General features: G+C 41.2%; 1 protein-coding gene across 1 annotated transcript in view; it reads left to right on the top strand.

The window, feature by feature from the left end:
• The window catches only part of LOC116683586 (ras-specific guanine nucleotide-releasing factor RalGPS1-like), a 106,022-nt gene extending 95,694 nt beyond the window's left edge, over positions 1–10,328 (top strand). Inside the window, 8 exon segments of the mRNA XM_032509960.1 lie at positions 5,668–5,748; positions 6,472–6,481; positions 8,317–8,421; positions 8,524–8,616; positions 9,060–9,132; positions 9,135–9,164; positions 9,249–9,340; positions 10,165–10,328. Coding sequence (XP_032365851.1) covers positions 5,668–5,748; positions 6,472–6,481; positions 8,317–8,421; positions 8,524–8,616; positions 9,060–9,132; positions 9,135–9,164; positions 9,249–9,340; positions 10,165–10,194 — 514 coding nt within the window. The 3' untranslated portion in view covers positions 10,195–10,328.
• Positions 10,329–19,568: the final 9,240 nt, after the last annotated feature.

Below are 19,568 nucleotides of genomic sequence, written 5' to 3'. Positions count from 1 at the left end.
TAATTAGGGCCCGAGCGCCGACAGGCGGCGAAGGCCCTATTGGAACTGAAGGAATTATTATTCTTTATTATTATTTTCCGTCAAATGAATTGCCTTTTTGGAGGACTTATCATATTCAAAAACTCACCAAATTTGGCGGTCGCATCAAGTCTGGTGAAAATTTACGTATTTTAATGGTTTCGGGAATAGGCGCACAAAAATGGCTCGCTAGCGCCACCTACAATATTACGAAAATTCAGCCCCTGCAGTATGTTTAACGTAGAGTCACGTAACTTTGTACACATATGTATCATGGCAGGGCGGACATAAAACTCCATGGTCGCCCCCCCCTAAACCCAACAGGAAGTCCGCCATTTTGTTTTGAATGTGCGAAATTAGTGCGATTTTGGCCATTTCCACATGTCGTACTTTAACGAACTCCTCCTAGGGCTTTCGTCCGATCAGCTTCAAACTTGGTGTGTGTCATCTTAACATGTTAACGATGAAAAGTTATTAAAAGAAAAACTTTTCGTCATAGGGCGTGGCCGTGGCGGGGCGGCCATTTTGTGCGATTCGCCACCAAAACAGGAAGTGGGTGTAACTTGAGCGTACGTTGTCCGATTGGTTTGAAACTTTCCACGATTCATCAGAGTCCGCCCCTGACGACATCTACACGCCGCTATTGGCTCAAAGTCATAGCGCCCCCTAGTGGCAACAGGAAGTAGTCCTAAAAGACAAGGTGCTATACTTTAACGAACTCCTCCTAGAGATTTCATCCGATCATCTTCAAACTTGGTGTGTATCATCCTAAGATGTTACCGATGAAAAGTTATTAAAAGAAAAACTTTTCGTCATACGGTGTGGGCGTGGCATGGCGGCCATTTTGGGTGTTTAGCGATGAAGATGAAATTGGCTGTAACTACAGTGTACGTTGTCGTATCTGCTTGAAATTTCCCACAAACACCAAGAGTCCAGGCCTGAGGACACCTACAGGCCAATATGGAGTTTTGGAGATAGCGCCACCATCTGGCAACAGGAAATATGCCTTATAACAGGAAGTGAGTGTAACTTGAGTGGACATTGTCCGAATGCCTCAAAACTTTCCAGGTTTCATCAGAGTCCGGCCCTGACGACATCTACATGCCGAACTTCGCTCAAAGTCATAGCGCCCCCTAGTGGCAACAGGAAGTAGTTCTTAAAGACAAGTGCTATACTTTAACGAACTCCTCCTAGAGATTTCATCAGATCGACTTAAATTCAGTCTGAGTCATCTTAAGATGTTGAAGATGAAAAGTTATTAAAAGAAAAACTTTTCGTTAAACGGTGTGGGCGTGGCATGGCGGCCATTTTGAGTGTTTAGCGATCACTGTTAAAATGGCTGTAACTACAGTGTACTTTGTCAAATCTGCATGAAACTTTTCAGGATTCATCAGAGTCCGCCCCTGACGACATCTACACGCCGAAATTCGCTCAAAGTCATAGCGCCCCCTATTGGCAACAGGAAGTAGGCCTAAAAGACAAGGTGCTATACTTTAACGAACTCCTCCTAGAGATTTTATCCGATCAACTTCAAACTTGGTGTGTGACATCTTAAGATGTTGAAGATGAAAAGTTATTAAAAGAAAAACGTTTCGTCATAGGGTGTGGGCGTGGCATGGCGGCCATTTTGAGTGATTAGCAATGAAGAATTAAGTGGCTGTAACTACAGTGTACGTTGTCGTATCTGCTTGAAATTTCCCACAAACACCAAGAGTCCAGGCCTGAGGACACCTACAGGCCAATATGGACTTTTGGAGATAGCGCCACCACCTGGCAACAGGAAATAAGCCTTATATGACAAACATCATCCGATTTACATGAAACTTAAAATGTGGTGTCTACATGTGATAGTGAGGAGGCCCCTATATTATGACCACGCCCAGTCACTCCGGCCACGCCCCCTTTCATAACATTTGAACCGTTTAACGTAGATACTTATGTGAGGTGTCAATGAACTCAGCAGAGACTTTCCTTTTTATTGGTGATGTTTGACCCACCCCCCTATGATGCGGCCACGCCCCCTTTCCCAGATAAGGAGCTGTATGACGTATAGGCTTGTGTGAGGTATCAATGAACTCAGCAGAGACTTCCTTTTTTATTGGTGATGTTTGACACGCCCCCTTATGATGCGGCCACGCCCCCTTCCACAGATAGTGACCTGTATGACGTATAGGCTTGTGTAAGGTATCAATGAACTCAGCAGGGACTTCTTTTTTTATTGGTGATGTTTGACCCGCCCCACTATTATGCGGCCACGCCCCCTTTCACAGATAATGACTTGTATGACGTATAGGCTTGTGTAAGGTATCAATGAACTGAGCAGGGACTTCCTTTTTTATTGGTGACGTTTGACCCGCCCCCTTATGATGCGGCCACGCCCCTTTCACGGATAATGACCTGTATGACGTATAGTCTGTTTGAGGTATCAGTGAACTCAGCAGGGAGTTCACTTTTCATTGGCGACGATTTCAGGGTACGAGTGACGCGCAAATGCGCGGGGCAAGGAGAGGCTCCGCCAGTAACCCCGACTGGCGGGGTTAGCGAGGGGCCTCCATCGCTGCTTGCAGCTTAATTGATATATGATAGATAAATCTGACAACAGGACGAGAGAAGCAGGTGGGCCGGGTTAGGCGGACGCTGCTACTCCTCACTCCCTAACAATATTCAATTCTATGTCCTAAACTATAAGCTTATCAAAGCATAACCAAGAGAGACGGGTAAAGAGAGGAGCCTGATCAGGCTAAAACTCTCCCCCAACCGGATCGATGCCCTGCCTCCCTCTAGTATTATTATATTATTGATTATATGATAGATAAATCTGACAACTATGACGAGAAGCAGGTGGGCCGGTTAGGCGTACGCTGCGACTCCTCACTCTCTAACAATATTCAATTCTATGCCCTAACTATAAGCTTTATCAAAAAGGAAAGTCTTAAGCCCACGCTTTAATGTGGGGACGATGTCTGCCTCCTGAACCCAGACTGGAACCTGGTGCCACAGGAGAGGAGCCTGATAGCTGAACGCTCTGGCTCCCGTTCTACTTTTAGAGACTCTAGGAACCACCAGTAACCCTGCATTCTGGGAGCGTAGTGCTCTTGTAGGGTTGTAAGGTACTATGAGCTCTTTAAGATAAGATGGTGCCTGACCATGAAGAGCTTTGTAGTGAGAAGAAGGATTTTAAATTCTATTCTGGATTTTACAGGAAGCCAATTAAGAAAAGCTAAAACAGGAGAGATGTGATCTCTTTTCTGGTTCCTGTCAGAACACGTGCTGCAGCATTCTTGATCAGCTGAAGAGTCTTTTGGACTTTTTCAAGCGCTGATAATAAAGAATTGCAGTAATCCAGCCTAGAAGTAACAAATGCAGGACTATTTTTCTGCATCATTTTTAGACAGGATTTTCCTGATTTTTGCAATATTACGTAGGTGAAAAAAGTGAGAATTAAAGGACATGTCCTGATCAAAGATAACTCCACAATTCCTCACAGTGGTGCTGGAGGCCAGGGTGATGCCATCCAGATTAACTATCTTTTTGATAATGCGTCACGGATGACGGATGCGTCACATTAGAATATTACAGGTCATCCAGGTTTTTAATATCCTGAAGACACATTTGAAGTTTAGCTTACTGATAGTTTCATCCGGCTTGATTGATAGATATAATTGAGTATATCTGCATACAATGGAAGTTTTGGAGTGCTTCCTGATAATATGCCTAAATGAAGCATATATAAAGTGAACAGGATTGGACCGAGCACAGATCCTTGTGGGACTCCTGACTAAACTTTGGCGTGCACAGAGGATTCATCGTTAACATGAACAAAGATGGATCTGATAAATAAGACTTAAACCAGCTTAGAGCAGTCCCTTTAATGCCAATTAAATGTTCCAATCCCTGTAATAAGATATGATGGTCAATGGATCAAATGCAGCGCTAAGATCTAATAACACAAGTACAGAGATAAGTCTTTTGTCTGATGCAATTAGGAGGTCATTAGTAATTTTCACAAGTGCTGTCTCTGTGCTATCATGAACTCTAAATCCTGACTGAAAATGCTCAAATAAGCTGTTGCTATGCAGAAAGTCACACAGCTGTTTGGCGACTGCTTTCTCAAGAATCTTAGAGAGAAATGGAAGGTTGGATATAGGTCTATAGTTGGCTAAAACATCTGGATCAAGGTTGGGCTTTTTCAGAAGAGGTTTAAACTACAGCTACTTTAAAGTGCTGTGGTACATGGCCTGTCGTTACTACTAAGAGCTACGGGAATACTTGGGTCAATAGAGCTGTGACCCGTGCCTGCATCATATTCATTGTACATTCAATATCAATGCTTTTAAATGTTGCTAGTATCCAGTGTCTATTTAATCCACTGTATGTCTCTGTCAACCTCTCCCAGCAAGAACACAGAATGGCCAGAATAAAAAGGTCTCTGGATGGATTAGATATCATCATGGCTGTCATTCAGTACTCTGTATGGTTTGAATGAGATCCACTCAGAGACTGTATGAAAGAAGTGGGCGGAGCTTTCCGGTCTCAAAAGTGAAGCCAAATCTGTAGACTTAGCCAGCTGATGTTTAATTTTAATGCCATTCTGTGAACCAATTGAAAACACACTTTAGGAAGATGTGGAACCTTAACCAACTGGTTTGACATGCCGAAACACCGCCTATCAGCATATTCACGCAATTAGATGACTTGACTTGATTAAATCCGTCAAATTTATCAGAAGACTGATTAAATTGTGGAAAGTCTGTTTAAAAATAAATTTACATTTTATATAACTGATGATGAGGAAAATAAAGTCTTTTATAGTCTTTTAACTTTTTCTTACTGTCAACTATTAACAACACATTCAACCAACATGAATAAAAGTTAAGTAATAAACTTGATGATTCAGTCAAAACATTTTAGTAATGTTGATTTACTAAATCATAATTTAACAAGTCAAGTGAAACATGGTCCCGCAATAAGAGGAAGTACGTAGTAATATAGAAATTTTATTTTGTCAAACAAACAGTAATGACGCACTGCCATTATTTATGGTTTAGAGATTAGTTAGGCCATTAGTCGTCTTCTTCCCTTAATATTGTGGTGTATTTTACATGCTTTATTATTGATGTATTGTGTTAAAACGCCGTGCTTGAGGTCTGGCTTGGTTTAAGCACAAAAATTTAGGTTAGGGTTAGGTAAAGCTCATGGTTTGGGTTAAAATGATCACTTTACATCGAAATACACTAATATATTAAGGGCTAAAAAGTCATTAAGCGAGAGTGTGTATTTTCGGGCCTTTGCAACAGTGTGCTTTTGTTAGTAAGATAACGGGATGTCAGACCAATGAGCTTCCAGTCCACTGGGACATTTCTCCAACAATTGGGGTTTAAGAATAATGGCCCTTCGGACTTGTGGAACGACAACAACCAAGCTAAGTAGCTAGTGCTAGAGTTAGCTGATCATTTATTTCCAGTCCAAATTTGGTTACTTCTGGTTCCAAAAAAAACAAGATGGCGACGGCGCTCCACAAACAGTGGTGACATCCCGGATGCTACGTCCACTTCTTTTATAATGCCTATGGATACACTGAACAGTTCTTCTAAGGAAAAGGTTAACCCCATGAGCCTGAGACTGACTATGACCATGTGTGACAAACAGGGGCCGCATGTACGCAACACTGGGCCCCAACTGGAGGGTCCCACTTCGCAACTCCCCCCGGAGCCACGGCTATGTTTACAGGTACAGTGAACTGTGGGAGAGTCATTATGACTTTAAATAAGAACAAATAGGAATTTGACTGTTTTATCTTACCTCATCCCTTCACCTTATACTGGTGGAAGTACTTTTGTTATTGGGGCTCTGGCAGTCAATTCACATATTTCACTTCCATCCACTATACATACATACATAATACTAAATAAGACAGAGACAAAACAACGATAAATCAAGACAAAACCGAATGCACACTCCGCCAGGTGGCCATTATTACATTCAAATTGCTAGAATAGGCTGAAGTAAATTCTCATGTTGTTAACTGGGGAAAGACAAAGTTCAGTCCAGTGGGGCCCACTGTGTCCAAACGGGTTTCCATTTTCCAGAGATACTTCCTTATACCAATAGTCAAACGCAAGAGTGTTCTTAGAGATCCAGAAATTAAGAATAGTCTTCCCTGCTATGTACAAGAGTATTCCAATCAATATAGCATTGTAGGCATTTCCACTGCTAAAATGTACTAATGATGTTGTAGTTTCAAATTATATCTAACCAAGGTAACCATTTAATCTTTAAAATCTCCCAAAAATATTGGTTTCTTTATACATTTCCAAAACATTTGTAGCTATGTGCCCATTTCCATATCACTTTAGGGCATTTAGGAGAGCCCAGACCAGCTCTGCCCTTTATTATTAGTAAAAATTAAATCAATGTAATATTTTGAATGGTCTCTCTGGTGGTGTTAGTGAGTAGTCCGTCCGTCCGTCCCCAAAATTATAATGAATTATTTTAGTAAGTGTATTTTTTTTATGATTGTTGCCCATACATCCTCTCTTTCTTCTGATGTGGTCAGTAGAATAATTTGAGTTTAAGCGTAAAGTTTCATAAACGTAAGAGCTAAATCTTCTCGGTATAGATTGTTTAGGATTGTGTTCTATTTTTGAGCATGTATTTTTTTATGTTAAATGTTAACCCTAACCCTAAATTCAACTGAAAATATTTACATTTTAAGCCCTCAAATCACTTAATTCATAGAGTTTAGCAAGCTGGTCCAGGCCCTTCTCCTGCCAAAGTCTTTCTTTTTTACTCAACTTCTTGGAAAAGAATTTGGTTGTGGGGCTGTATATAAGTATAAATTCAACAAAACTACAAAAACTAGCTACATAGCTCGAAGCTCAGCAAATGTGTTGTTTTGTAATTGGGTGAACCAACCCTTTAATTACAATCACAGTCTAAAACAGGATTTAAAATATACTATGAAACACGGTCTAAAAGCCAAAAGCTGGCAGGATACTTTAGAGGAGAGTCAGCTCACGTGTCATCTTTCCTAGAATCAGATGCTAACTGCTAAAACCTTCAAGGATCCAAAGCTGATTATTTATCCTCAATAGTCTCCTTCATACTCTTCCAGGAAAACTGGATGTGTTGGTGCATGACTCATGGGGGGATTCTTGACAAATAGAATCTAGCAAAGAGCGCGTAAACTTCTAGCTCACTATGTGTTAATAACTATACTCACTGCACTGCTTCAGTGAGTATAGTCAGAATCTAAAGGCTGGTGTTTCATCGATCAACCGCTTTTAGTTTGGTCAAAGAGGTATGAAGATGTGTAATTGCATGAATTCACTATGAATTCATCCTCCATCTTTGATTGCAGGCTGCGATCCATTGGCCATTGATTTCCATTTTCCAAATCGATTGGATTCCAATTTGCAAGGTCCCGATTTCATTACATTTCCAATTTAATATTAATAGGTCAGGGAAATTTGAGTTACAAAACAAAATTAGCTTGGATATAAAATTTATTCTCAGAGAACTTTTGCTGTAAATTGTACAAACAAGAACTTCCACTCAGATATTTTAAATAATGGACAAGGTTAATGCTTGCATTAACAATTAACCCCCGAAATATTTGTGGTGGGGATAGACATACATTGTAAAAAGAAAGATATTAAAAGATAAATTTCTGGATTTTATTTATAAGTATCCGATCACTCAAAGGTTGATTGTAATTGAAGAATGGAATTATTTGAACCCATCCCTAACTGTTATAGTGTGAAACGTTGGTGCAGAGGAGCTGTGCTTCATGTTTGTCTTTTGTTATTATTATCTAAGTAGAAGAAGAGCTTTGGGAACCCTAATGTCCATGTTCTCTCTGTAAGACCGTTTGCTGTCATCATCATATACTGTTTTGATCTTTTCATTCCACATCTGTGACTGCATTGATATTTGGTCCATTGAGGCTGATGTCAGTGGAGAAGTCGCTTACCCTTTCATTGGTGAACATAGTTAACACATTTTCTGTTGTTAACCTCTATAGCAGGATAAAAATAAGAAAAATATACCACAACCAAGTAGCCCAGTGCTTTGTCAAGAACTACTTTTTAAGCCTAAATCAGTGCAGGGACACCTAAAGGACAAATCCACCTTCTATACCAATGAACATACTGCAGAGCCATCACTGTCCTATCACAGAGCAGCATATTGTGTCACTCTGTAAACTCTGAGTACTTGGAAGGAATCTGTTTCACTTGCTTATTATTATGTTTGTGTCTGGATCCCCCCCATCTCTTCTCTGCTTCCCAACACCCTTAGCGCTTCTGCGGCCCACCTCGCTATGGATGCAGTGAGGCTGGCAGTGTGGCTATTGAAGGACCCCTGCGAAGGAAAACACTGCTGAAGGAGGGACGGAAGCCCAAGGTACAGAGATTTTGATATGATTCTGTTTTCTTCCAATACAGTTGACCACGTCAGCAAATGTCAGCAGATGTTTCAGCACACCCCTTTTTTGCTGTGTTGCAGTTGTCATCGTGGAGCAGATTTTGGATCAGTCTGTCTGGATCAACACTGACATTCTATGGGGCCAAAGCACTGAGGGCCTCTGAGAGGAAACATGTGAGTTTGATGATTAAATAACAAGACTTGGTCAGACTTTGCAATGTGACAGCTTTTCACTCAGTGCTGCTTTCAGTCTGAACGCTGCTAACATAGGGGTGAGTGCTATGGAATTTAGTAAATAATATGCAGCAAGTTATTTAGCGGGGGGGGGGGGGGATGCCAAACCAAACATTGTGTTGTTTAACATGCAACAGAGTTTCTTTCCTAGATGTCAAAAGTAGACCGTTGCTTCATGTTGTCTTCACTATCAACCGTTACTGACTTAATGGAGAAAACAGCTGAACAATCACATCTTGTCTTTTCCTGTCTCCATAGCCTGTTGTCTAGTACTTTTTTAATGAGATGCACAAGTCACTATGTAGCTGTGCTATGACCATAGGCTTCAATGGCAGCCATTAGCTTGGTTTGAATGTGAGCCGCTGTGTTTGTGTCTGCCACAGTATAAGTCCAACCCCTGCAAGAAGGTGTGTGTGACGGGATGGATGGTGGTTCTGCCAGATGACCCAGCCAGACCAACATCTTCCAGCTCAATGACCCAGATAAAGGTCAGCTTCACACTCCGCTCTCTGTTTTCTCTGTCCTCATTTAAATTCAGATAATCACACAAAGAAATGTGTTGCACTTCACAGGCAATGTTTACAAGTTCCAGACAGGATCCAGGTTTTCAGCGATCATCTGGCACAAAAACCTGGAAGAGGCTTGTAGGAGCAGCAGACCCCAGGTATGCAACACACATACTCCCCAATCTGCCTGGACCAGAAGTGACTTTTTCCTGTGGAGACAGATGAATAGAAATTGTAATAAACAGTATATAATATAAAAGAGTTCTAACAATAAATACAGAGAAGCAGGGAAACACAAACCAAGACCAATTTCTTGTGTGTAATATTACAAATAGATTAAAAATTAGATTTGTATTTAAAAGCATTAGCCATGTTTCTTGCTTTAAATACTTACTGAATCAATTTACAAATATGGCCATAATGTTACCATCATGGGTCAAAAGTGTACAGTATAATGGGATCATCAATAAGAGCCAGCAGTGTTTCCCTTAGGAAGACAAAGTCCACTCACAGAGAATTTTAACCCAACTCTGCTGTTTTTTATAATTTAGTGTTTCAGTGTCTCAGCACTCTCATCAATCTCATTTTCAGCAGTTGTGTGTACTACAGTGTGTACTATGTGCTCCTAACAGCTACTGAACACAGTGGAGCATTAGCAACTGAGAGTCTAACATTCATCACGTCACCAAACAGCACATTATTCCAAATTAATTTTAATGTTGCTTTGTATCTGCTAAATACAGTATACACAGTAAATAGGTTTGATAACACATTCACCATAACAACTTAGAAGGTGATAATATATAAATTGAAAGATCTATAAAAATCAATCAATTAAAATTGGGATGAAACTAATAAAGACAAGGAGTAGCTTCTAAATGAGACATGTGAGTGGCTTGTGGCTTTTCTTCATTTTTGGCACAGCCAATCACTTTCCCGTTTTTAATTTCTGTGCTATATTTCTGGTTTTTTTGTTCAACAGATGCCAGCAAACCTCATGTCATTTGAATGAGAGCAGACCTTACACAGCGGGACATTATTGTGCCAAACCCATTCGTTTGGGATGTACAGACTAAATAATGGAACACAGTGGAATGTGATGTAATCTACTGAAATGGGAGAGTCGAGAAGCATCTGGCACTGTGGAAGAAGAAGCTCTTTAATACTGGATGTGTGATTTCATGTGCCAACACACCTGCTTCTTCTTCACTAGGACTAAATGTAATGTCAACTCTGGAAAAATCCAGCCAATGGAAGACTTTGGTGAGGTTGTCCCGTGTTACTGTCTCTAAGCATCCTTGTTCTCTGTCATTTGTAATGTTGCTAAAAACATGTGAGCAAGCACACCATTTTGTGTTGGGTGAAACGATCAGTGCACTAATGTGGACAGTGTCAGCTGACAGATGCTGATCTTGACTTTGTAGACCAGTGTTACACAGCCTTTAAAAGGAGCTCACATTTGTAACATAAGAAGTTAAAAACACACCCCTCTTGTTCAATCTGTGAATCTGTTTTTCTGCATTTCAACATTATACCAGAGACAGAGGAGGCAAAAACTTCAACACACATCCCAACCGGAATGTGGAGCTGTGAGCATGAAAAACATCATTATCCTGTTTTAAAGTCTCATTATTACCATTACAAATCAGCACTGCAGCAAAAGGACAGAAGATGAGTCTCATCTCCTATAGCCCTGTGGCATACAGCTGGACTGAATTTGTTCCAAAATATTTCATAGGTGTACAATAACAATATGGAAGCTTGAAGTTGGCTTTAAGAGCCACAACTGTGGTCAGATGAAGAAGCAGCCCTGCGCCAGTTCACTTGTTTCCCTTTGCTACCTCAGTTGGTAGTTTCCTGTAAAAAGTGTTTGCTAATGTACATACAAACATTTACAAAAAGCAGCAACAAGTCATATTTTCTACAAAACTTAGCCCATAGAAGCGGTACTAAACAATGTGATAATTACAGTCAGTAATGCAGAAGACAGCCAGCTGTTGTCCACGCCAGGATGCCAGGCAGCTGGTGGAGTCAATTTGAAGCAATTTACAATGAAGTACCAAGCTTTCCACAATCGTGTGTGTGTAAATACTGTGTTCATTTGTAAAAGAGTTTATTTTTTTGATAGTTGATCATCAAAGGGAAGTGGTCCGATTATTATCTTTGATTAGCCAGCTGCTGACCAGTCTAAAACCTAGTTTCACTCATGACCTCTAACTGAAGGACATAGGAATACAGGATTGGTACTATTAAATAACATTCAAAGTCAAAATTTTGGAAACGCAAAGGATAATTCTGCTTTATTGACTTGGATTTATAGACTGTATAACAGAACTGGACATAGCCACGGTGACACCAACCATTGGTTTGTGAAGCCTCAAGTTAACATTTTGGCCGTCGTCATTTTGTTTTTTTGGAGCAAAAAGACCATATTTGGATGGGAGGATGGAGCGGTTACAGACCTACATTCTGCATCAGCATTTACCATCATATTTACCGTGGTTGTGTGCACACAGTTGTCTTATGCAATAAGGAATTATTAACATTTCAGGTGTGCTCACATTTACTTTTATGTCCAAATAAAGTGGTTTAATCATCTGGACAAAGCTGTCTGATTGTCTGATGTGCCTAGATCAAAAGCAATGAAAAAGATCCACGTTTTAATAAACTGGAATAATCCTTTAAGAGTAGAAGCCATTGTAATTGTCAGTCATTTATTTATGATTATCAAATGCAATGGTGGCAAACACATTGAAAAACAGTAATGAAAGCATATACCTTGGAATCTGATAAATTGAAATGTTCTTTGTCTTGTTTACAGAAGTCGTTTACTTATTGTCCCTGACTTCTTTTAATAGTCAGGATTTGCAGTTGTTTTTCCAGTATTATTGTCTGTCTTCAGATGAATGCAGGCATCTTAAAGACTACTGTTCTGGGCATTCAGTGGATTCTATTCCTTTCCGTAGGGTAGGGAAATCAATTGGCAGAGTCTTGAAACTTAAAAACTTGAGCCAGTGCCGGACTGGCCAATATTAGCTTATTGCAGTTTCTAGATATCAAAGTTTACTTGTGTAATAGTTTACACAATTAAGTTTCTACGGTTCGCTAATTGACTTTCAAAATCAATGGGCACCTGCTGCATTTATTTTAATGTAACAGGAGAAATATGCTATAATGTTAATCCAACCACTAAGGAATATTAAGCTTTCTTCATAAAATGACTGAGCCAGTTGGTTTTTAGTATTTAGTGTTGGAGTATTTTAAATGGCAGTTCAGCTGAATGTGTTTTTCACTGATTGACATTGTCGCATCACAATTTCAACAAGTGGAACAAACATTTTGCTGTTTTGTCCTTGTGCTGTACAATAGGCTATATTCAACTTGTTTTTGCTATTTCACATGCTATTTAAATGGTAAAACTTGTTATTAAAAAAACAGTTGATGTGTTGAGGTATTAGCAAATGCAATTTCAGTACTAATTTCATCTGTACATGTCCAGTATCAAGGGCATTAACCCAGTGATTTCCTGGCTGTAGGGTAAAACTGCAGATTTTCAGTTTTTTTATTTGGGAGGAACAAAAGTATGTTTGTTCCAACTGGTACTCATTCTTTCCATTATAAGCTCTAATGTACATTTTTTACTGGAAAAACATGCAGGGAGGGGTAGGTCTTTCATTCTTCCTACCTTCTGCAAGTGTTTCTTCAGGCTGCACACAACCTAGGGCCTTTCCCAATTCCCAAATTTGTACCACCTTGACATGTTGGTCCTCGGGCTTGTGACCTAGAAATCATATCCAGGCATCATCAAGGACGTCCCAATTCCTAAAATGCACATTGAGGAGCGAGGAGTCTCCCTGGAAGAGGAGCTATAATCGAAGATACACTGATGTATCCTCTGCTGAAGTCTTTTCACCTCTGCCATCTAAAGAGGCGTGACAGAGAGGAAGAGAGAATATGTATGTATGTATGTATGTATGTATGTAAGTAAGTAAGTAAGTAAGTAAAATTTATTTGTATAGCACTTTTCTCAGATAAAGATCACAAAGTGCTTCACAACAAAAGGAAGCATTAACAACTCTCATACATACAGTGCATTACAAAAAACAAAAACAAAAGAATAACACGTACACATAAGACCAGCCTAACCACCTACAATCTAGTTAAAAGCCTCTTAAAAAGCAGAGTTTTCAACTGAGTTTTAAAATTTTCCACACAATCTAAGCAGCGCATGGAAGGAGGCAAAGCGTTCCACAACCTCGGTGCAACAACCTGAAAAGAACGGTCCCCCTAGTTTTAAAATGTGTAAGGGGGGCAACTAATAGTCTCTGACCTGTTGATCTCAGACTGCGTGAGGGTACGCAGCTGTATCAGGTCTGAGATGTATGGGGGGGCCTGTCCTTGTAGGGCTCTAAAAGTTAAGACCAAAATTTTGAAGTGCATTCTAAAAATCACTGGTAACCAATGAAGTGAAGTGGTTTCCTAGCTGCTATTTGACCATGAAGGCCTGATCCAGTCTCCTCTTAACAATTGTTCTAGAGATGTGTCTGCTGCTAGCACTCTGTGTGGTACTCATCTGCTCTCTAATCTGAGCTGCTGTTAACTTTTGATTTCTGAGGCTGGTGAGTCAGATGAACTTATCCTCAGCAGCAGAGGGGACTCTTGGTCTTCCTTTCCTGGGGCGGGTCCTCATGTGAGCCAGTTTTGTTGTAGCGCTTGATGGATTTGTGACTGCACTTGGGGACACATTCAAAAGTTTTGCAATTTCCGGATCGACTGACCTTTATTTCTTGAAGTAATGATGGCCACTCGTTTCTTTACTTAGTTGATTAGTTCTTGCCATGATAGAATTCTAACAGTTGTCCAATAGGGCTGTCGACTGTTTCAAACTGACATCTGTACAACACAGCTGATGGTCCCAAGTCCATTAATAAGGCAAGAAATTCCACCAATTAACCCTGACAAGGCCCACCTGTGAAGTGAAACCATTTCAGGTGAGTACCTGATGAGGCTCAATGAGAGAACTCCAAGGGTTTGCAGCACTATCGAAAAAGCAAAGGTGGCTACTTTGAAGAAACTAGAATGACTTGTTTTCGGTTATTTCAAACTTTTTTGTTAAGTACATAATTCCACATGTGTTCATTCATAGTTTTGATGCCTAAAGTGATAATCTACAATGTAAATAGTCATGAAAATAAAGAAAACGCATTGAATGAGGTGTGTCCAAATTTTTGGCCTGTACTGTGTGTGTGTGTGTGGGTGTGTGTGTGTGTGTGGTGTGTGTGTGTGTGTGTATATGTATGTGTATGTATATATATATATATATATATATATATACATAATACATACATACATACATACATACATATACACACACACACACACACACCCATACATAGATGAAGTGGCCTATGAAATCAAACATTGTGTCTGTTAAAAAGCCCTGCCCGTGGATTAATTAATCTATTCAGAACCTTAGAAGTAAAGGGTTAGGGTTAGGGGTTAGGGTTAGGGGGTTAGGGTTAGGTGTGTTCGGATCCCAGTAGCCTCCCACGCGTCCGACGACTACGCAGTTGAATGGAGACTAAGGTATGCAGGGGCCATCGCATGTCAATCAAATTCCAACCACTAAAGCGTTAACCCTCAGGGATCCCATATTGGGATAACCTTCAGAGTGGTTATATACAATCCTCTGCTAAAGGAGGCGGTGAAAGAGACCTTTCGACCAAACCTCAACCTTAGGGGGGTGGGGGAGGGGAGGGGAGAAGATTGAAATCCATCCCTCTGTCTAGAGGAGGTGGATAAGAGAAAGATCCATCCCTCTGTCTAGAGGAGGTGGATAAGAGAAAGAGAAAGATCCATCCCTCTGTCTAGAGGAGGTGGATAAGAGAAAGATCCAACCCTCTGTCTAGAGGAGGTGGATAAAAAAGAGAGATCCATCCCTCTGTCTAGAGGAGGTGGATAAGAGAAAGATCCATCCCTCTGTCTAGAGGAGGTGGATAAGAGAAGATCCATTCCTCTGTCTAGAGGAGGTGGATAAGAGAAAGATCCATCCTCTGTCTAGAGGAGGTGGATAAGAGAGAGAGAGAGAGAGATGTCCATCCCTCTGTCTAGAGGAGGTGGAGGAGGGAGGGGAAGGGTTTTTTTTTTTTAAACAGAGTTGCAGTTAGTGTGTTAGCGGTTTTAAGTCCTATTTTAAGTCCTATATTTAGTACATCCTAAATTTGGGAGCACATCATCAGTAGTGAACCTCAGTATCATCAAGTGTTTCGGCCATTACCAACTAGACACTCTCCACTGAGGGCGGCCCACCCAGGGTTGATCAAGCCCCGGGTGGTGTCCCAGCCAATTGGGTTTTAAAAGTAGTGCTAGTTTTTCGGGTTATGAATTTTATAAAGAGGCTATACATTTTTAAGGGGGATACGGATCGAGACATAATTTGGATCATAACGTCATGTTTTTAGAGATTAAGGATCAAGTTTACAAGGAGTCTACTGCTATGTTTAAGAAAACTACTTCTGTACAACTGAGTTAGGAACCTAATAGGTGATCACCTGGAATAAAATTGTAGGTAAGTATAAAAGTAAGTATAAATTTACAAAGGTCTAATAATTATGAGGGTAATACACTGGTTTAAATCAGGAAGAGGAGCTATCGGTTAAAGACAAACGGAGGTAAGTAAATGGGTAAGTAAAAAGGTAAGTATAAAAGCTAAAAAAGGTCTAATTAGTTGGGGTTATTGGAGGTAAGTAAGTTTGGTAAGTAAAGTAAGCAAGATGCCTAATTAATTTAAAGTTCAAAAGAAGCTATCGGCTAAAACAGCTAATCGTTAGCGGAGGTCCAAGTCGGGGGGCCTAGGTCCCTGCATCCACGGCCTGACCACCTAAGCTGGTCAGGGGATGATGAATTTAGGTGGTTAAAAAATTTTGGAGGATTCCATTTGGTTTTGACCAGATAAGGACCAAATCAGACGTATGTGGTGCAGATGGGCTGTTGCATTGGGTGAGGCTAAACCTCGTAGAAGACTGGGCTACGTTTAAGGTCCTGATGCCCTGGACCACCACTCCCGCAGTGCTGTCCTAGAGGCGGACACGGGGGGCCGCATACTTACCGCCTGTCTGACGAACCGTTCTTAACACCGCTAGGTATCCCGGGTTTCGCCAGAACAAGGCCGAAGCTTTGGTTTCTGAAGGTCTAGAAGGTCTGGAAGTTTCTGGGTCATAAATCTAAGAAGGACCCAGCATAGGGCCAGGCCCCTTCTTGAAAGCAACCCCGCCTAGGGCCAAAGCCGCCTTCCTAAAAGCAACCCAGCATAGGGCCAAGTTGCCTTTCTAAAAATAACCCAGCAGCAGAGGGCCAGTTATTTTATTATGGCATTCCTGTACTCCATACAACGCACAGTCCCAGGAAATGCTGAAGCTAAAGCTAATTAAGGAGCCAATATGGATTTTTGAAGAAAAAATTTTTTTATGAAAATTTTAAACTTCAAAACAGTTTTTAGACCTTTCCTGTGTACCATACAACGCAAGACCCCAGGAAAGGTTTTAGAGCTCTATACCTAAGTACATGCATAAACCTGTGTCCCATACACCGCACAACCCAGGTATGCAGAGTGACTCACCTAGAAAGATGAGTCCTCAGATGCTCTGAATTTTTGGGCCAATTCCGTCGGAGTCGGAGTAGTCGTCGTACAAATGATATTGTTAAGTCGTGGTGCACGTCCCTAATGCATTGCGACGAATAAATTAAAGGTTGCCGTCCAATAAGAAATTAGTTTCTTGAGTCGCACTAGGTGGCAGTAAGAAGTGGCTGGATTCCAATGTTAAAGTGCAATAATAGAGTTGCCCACTAGGGGTGATGTTGTCAATGGCTTCAATTGTAATATAAATGCCACTAGGGGCAGTGTTACTCATGGGTTATTACATAGATGGCCACTAGGGGCAGCGTCATCTTAAGGTTTATTAATTAAATGGCCACCGGGGGCAGTGTTACAGCAAGTTTTTTAATAAAATTTGGCCACTAGGGGTAGTGACGTAATAAGATAATTGTCTTAATATGTAAATGACCACTGGGGGCAGTGTTACTCATGGGTTATCATATAGATGGCCACTAGGGGCAGCGGCATTTTAAGATTATATTAAATAGCCATCGGGGGCAGTGTTTCACACACGCTTTATAATTAAATTTGGCCACTAGGGGTAGCGATGTAACAAGATAATTGTCATAATATAAATGACCACTAGGGGCAGTGTTACTCATGGGTTATTATATGGATGGCCACCAGGGGCAGCGCCATCTCAAGGCTATTAATTAAATGGCCACCGGGGGCAGTGTTACCCGCAAGTTTTTTTATTAAATAAAATTGGCCACTAGGGGTAGCGACGTAACCAGATAATTGTCTTAATATAAATGACCACTAGGGGCAGTGTTATTCAAGGGTATTGTATAGATGGCCACTAGGGGCAGCGTATCCTAAGGTTGTTAATTAAATGGCCATTGGGGGCAGTGTTCCACGCAAGTTTTTTTTTTTTTTTTTTTTTTTTTTTTTTAATAAAATTTGGCCACTAGGGGTAGTGATGTAACAAGATATATAATAATATAAATGACCACAGGGGGCAGTGTTACACATGGGTTATTATACAGATGGCCATTAGGGGCAGCGTCATCGTAATATTATTAATTAAATGGCTCGCGACTCTCAGATCTGAGATTAGCATAGTTTATCAATAAGTGTTTTGAGATGATTACAATAATCGAAGAAGCAGAGATGCACTCTACGCCGCAGCAGAGATGCATTCTTCGTCGCAGCCAAGCTGACAACGTCTCCGATTATATCACCATCTTTACGCGCTATTATTTAATATATAATATGTAATACAGGGGCAGACTGAATATACCGGGGAAATAGAGACGAGCTCTTCGCCGCAGCCGAGCTGACAGAGTCACCAGGTATTCATCTTTCCCGTATTGTCTTTTCATATATTTCTATAATTTGGTTGTCTATTTTTATTACGCGTCCCATATTGGGTTGTTGGATGTAACTTTTCCAGTTACCTTTGTTTGTATCCTACGTCAGGGTATCGGGTTCTGCCAGGTCGTTCTTCTCTGGTTAGATTTGTGTCCCATGACTGGGTTAAAATCGGTAGTCCATGAAACGGTAGGGTTTTTTATCCATCTGGGTTGTTGGGTTTTTGTGTAACCCTTTCTGGTTTCCGTGGCTGCTTGATCCCATGTCGGGCGTCAAGTTTTGCTAGTTGATCCTTTCAGATTAGGTTCGTATCCCATGATTGGGTTGGAGTTAGGTGTTAGGGTTAGGGGTTAGGGTTAGGGTTAGGGTTAGGGTTAGGGGTTAGGGTTAGGATTGGGTAGGGTAGGGAAATATACCACCGAGGTGGATATAGTTGCCCTAAAATGCACAAACTAGAAACACCCCCATACCTGGCAACCCAGGCCCCCTCACACAGGTGAACCCACTGAAATTCAGATATTAATTATGGTTAAAGTAAGTATATTAATCTTTTGTGTACCAGCTGTAACTCAGGTAAGTATATTAATCTTTTATGTACCAGCTGTAACTCAGGTAAGTATATCAGTCTATTATGTATTAACTATAACTCAGGTAAGTAAATCAATCTTTTATGTGTTAACTGTAACTCAGGTGAGTATAGAAATCTCTTATGAATTCAAAAAATAGTTAAATTTATTATGCTATTATGTATTGTATTATAACATCATAGAACAGTGATTTATTGAACCTTCTGTGTAACTCAAATGTTCATCTTTCACCCGAGATTAATAGGCCCTGTTCCCTGAGAGGCCGGCGGTCCGCTGGAGGGCAGGCCCGGTGCAGCTTGGACCAGGATCGCGTGGGGGCAGGGGAACCTACGTCACAGCCCGGGGACAGCTCCGTTAGCCTCCGCTCCGCTAGCATTAGCCTCGCTAGCATTAGCTCCCCTGGCATGGTGGTGGATGACGCGGCGCAGCTGTAGGCTACGGCGGCGTCCGCTAGCATTAGCCTCCGTTCGCTAGCATTAGCCTCGCTAGCATAGCTCGCCATGGTGGTGATGGATGACGCGGCGCAGCTGTAGGCCCAGGCGGCGTCCGTCGCTCTGGTGTGCCTCCCGGTCCGTTCCCGGACGTGTCGGGTCCCTCTCTCCTGGAGGTCTGCTGTTCGCGGCGCGGTCTGGAGTCCCAACGGCCCAGGGGACGGTCACTCACGGTGGACAGGCTGGGATCAATGGCGTGTTGGAGCCGAAGCTAGCAGTAGCATAGCACCAGGCTCGGCTATCAGCGGTTATTTCTTGTGTGCCGCCACCTGGGCATTAAAAACGTGCAAACCACTTAAAAAATGCTGAATAAAAATAAATAAATGAAACGAGATGGTCTTAC

This window comes from Etheostoma spectabile, unplaced genomic scaffold (assembly GCF_008692095.1).
Source record: "Etheostoma spectabile isolate EspeVRDwgs_2016 unplaced genomic scaffold, UIUC_Espe_1.0 scaffold00019055, whole genome shotgun sequence".
Classification (NCBI taxonomy): domain Eukaryota; kingdom Metazoa; phylum Chordata; class Actinopteri; order Perciformes; family Percidae; genus Etheostoma; species Etheostoma spectabile.
This window is presented reverse-complemented; position numbering and strand designations above follow the sequence as displayed.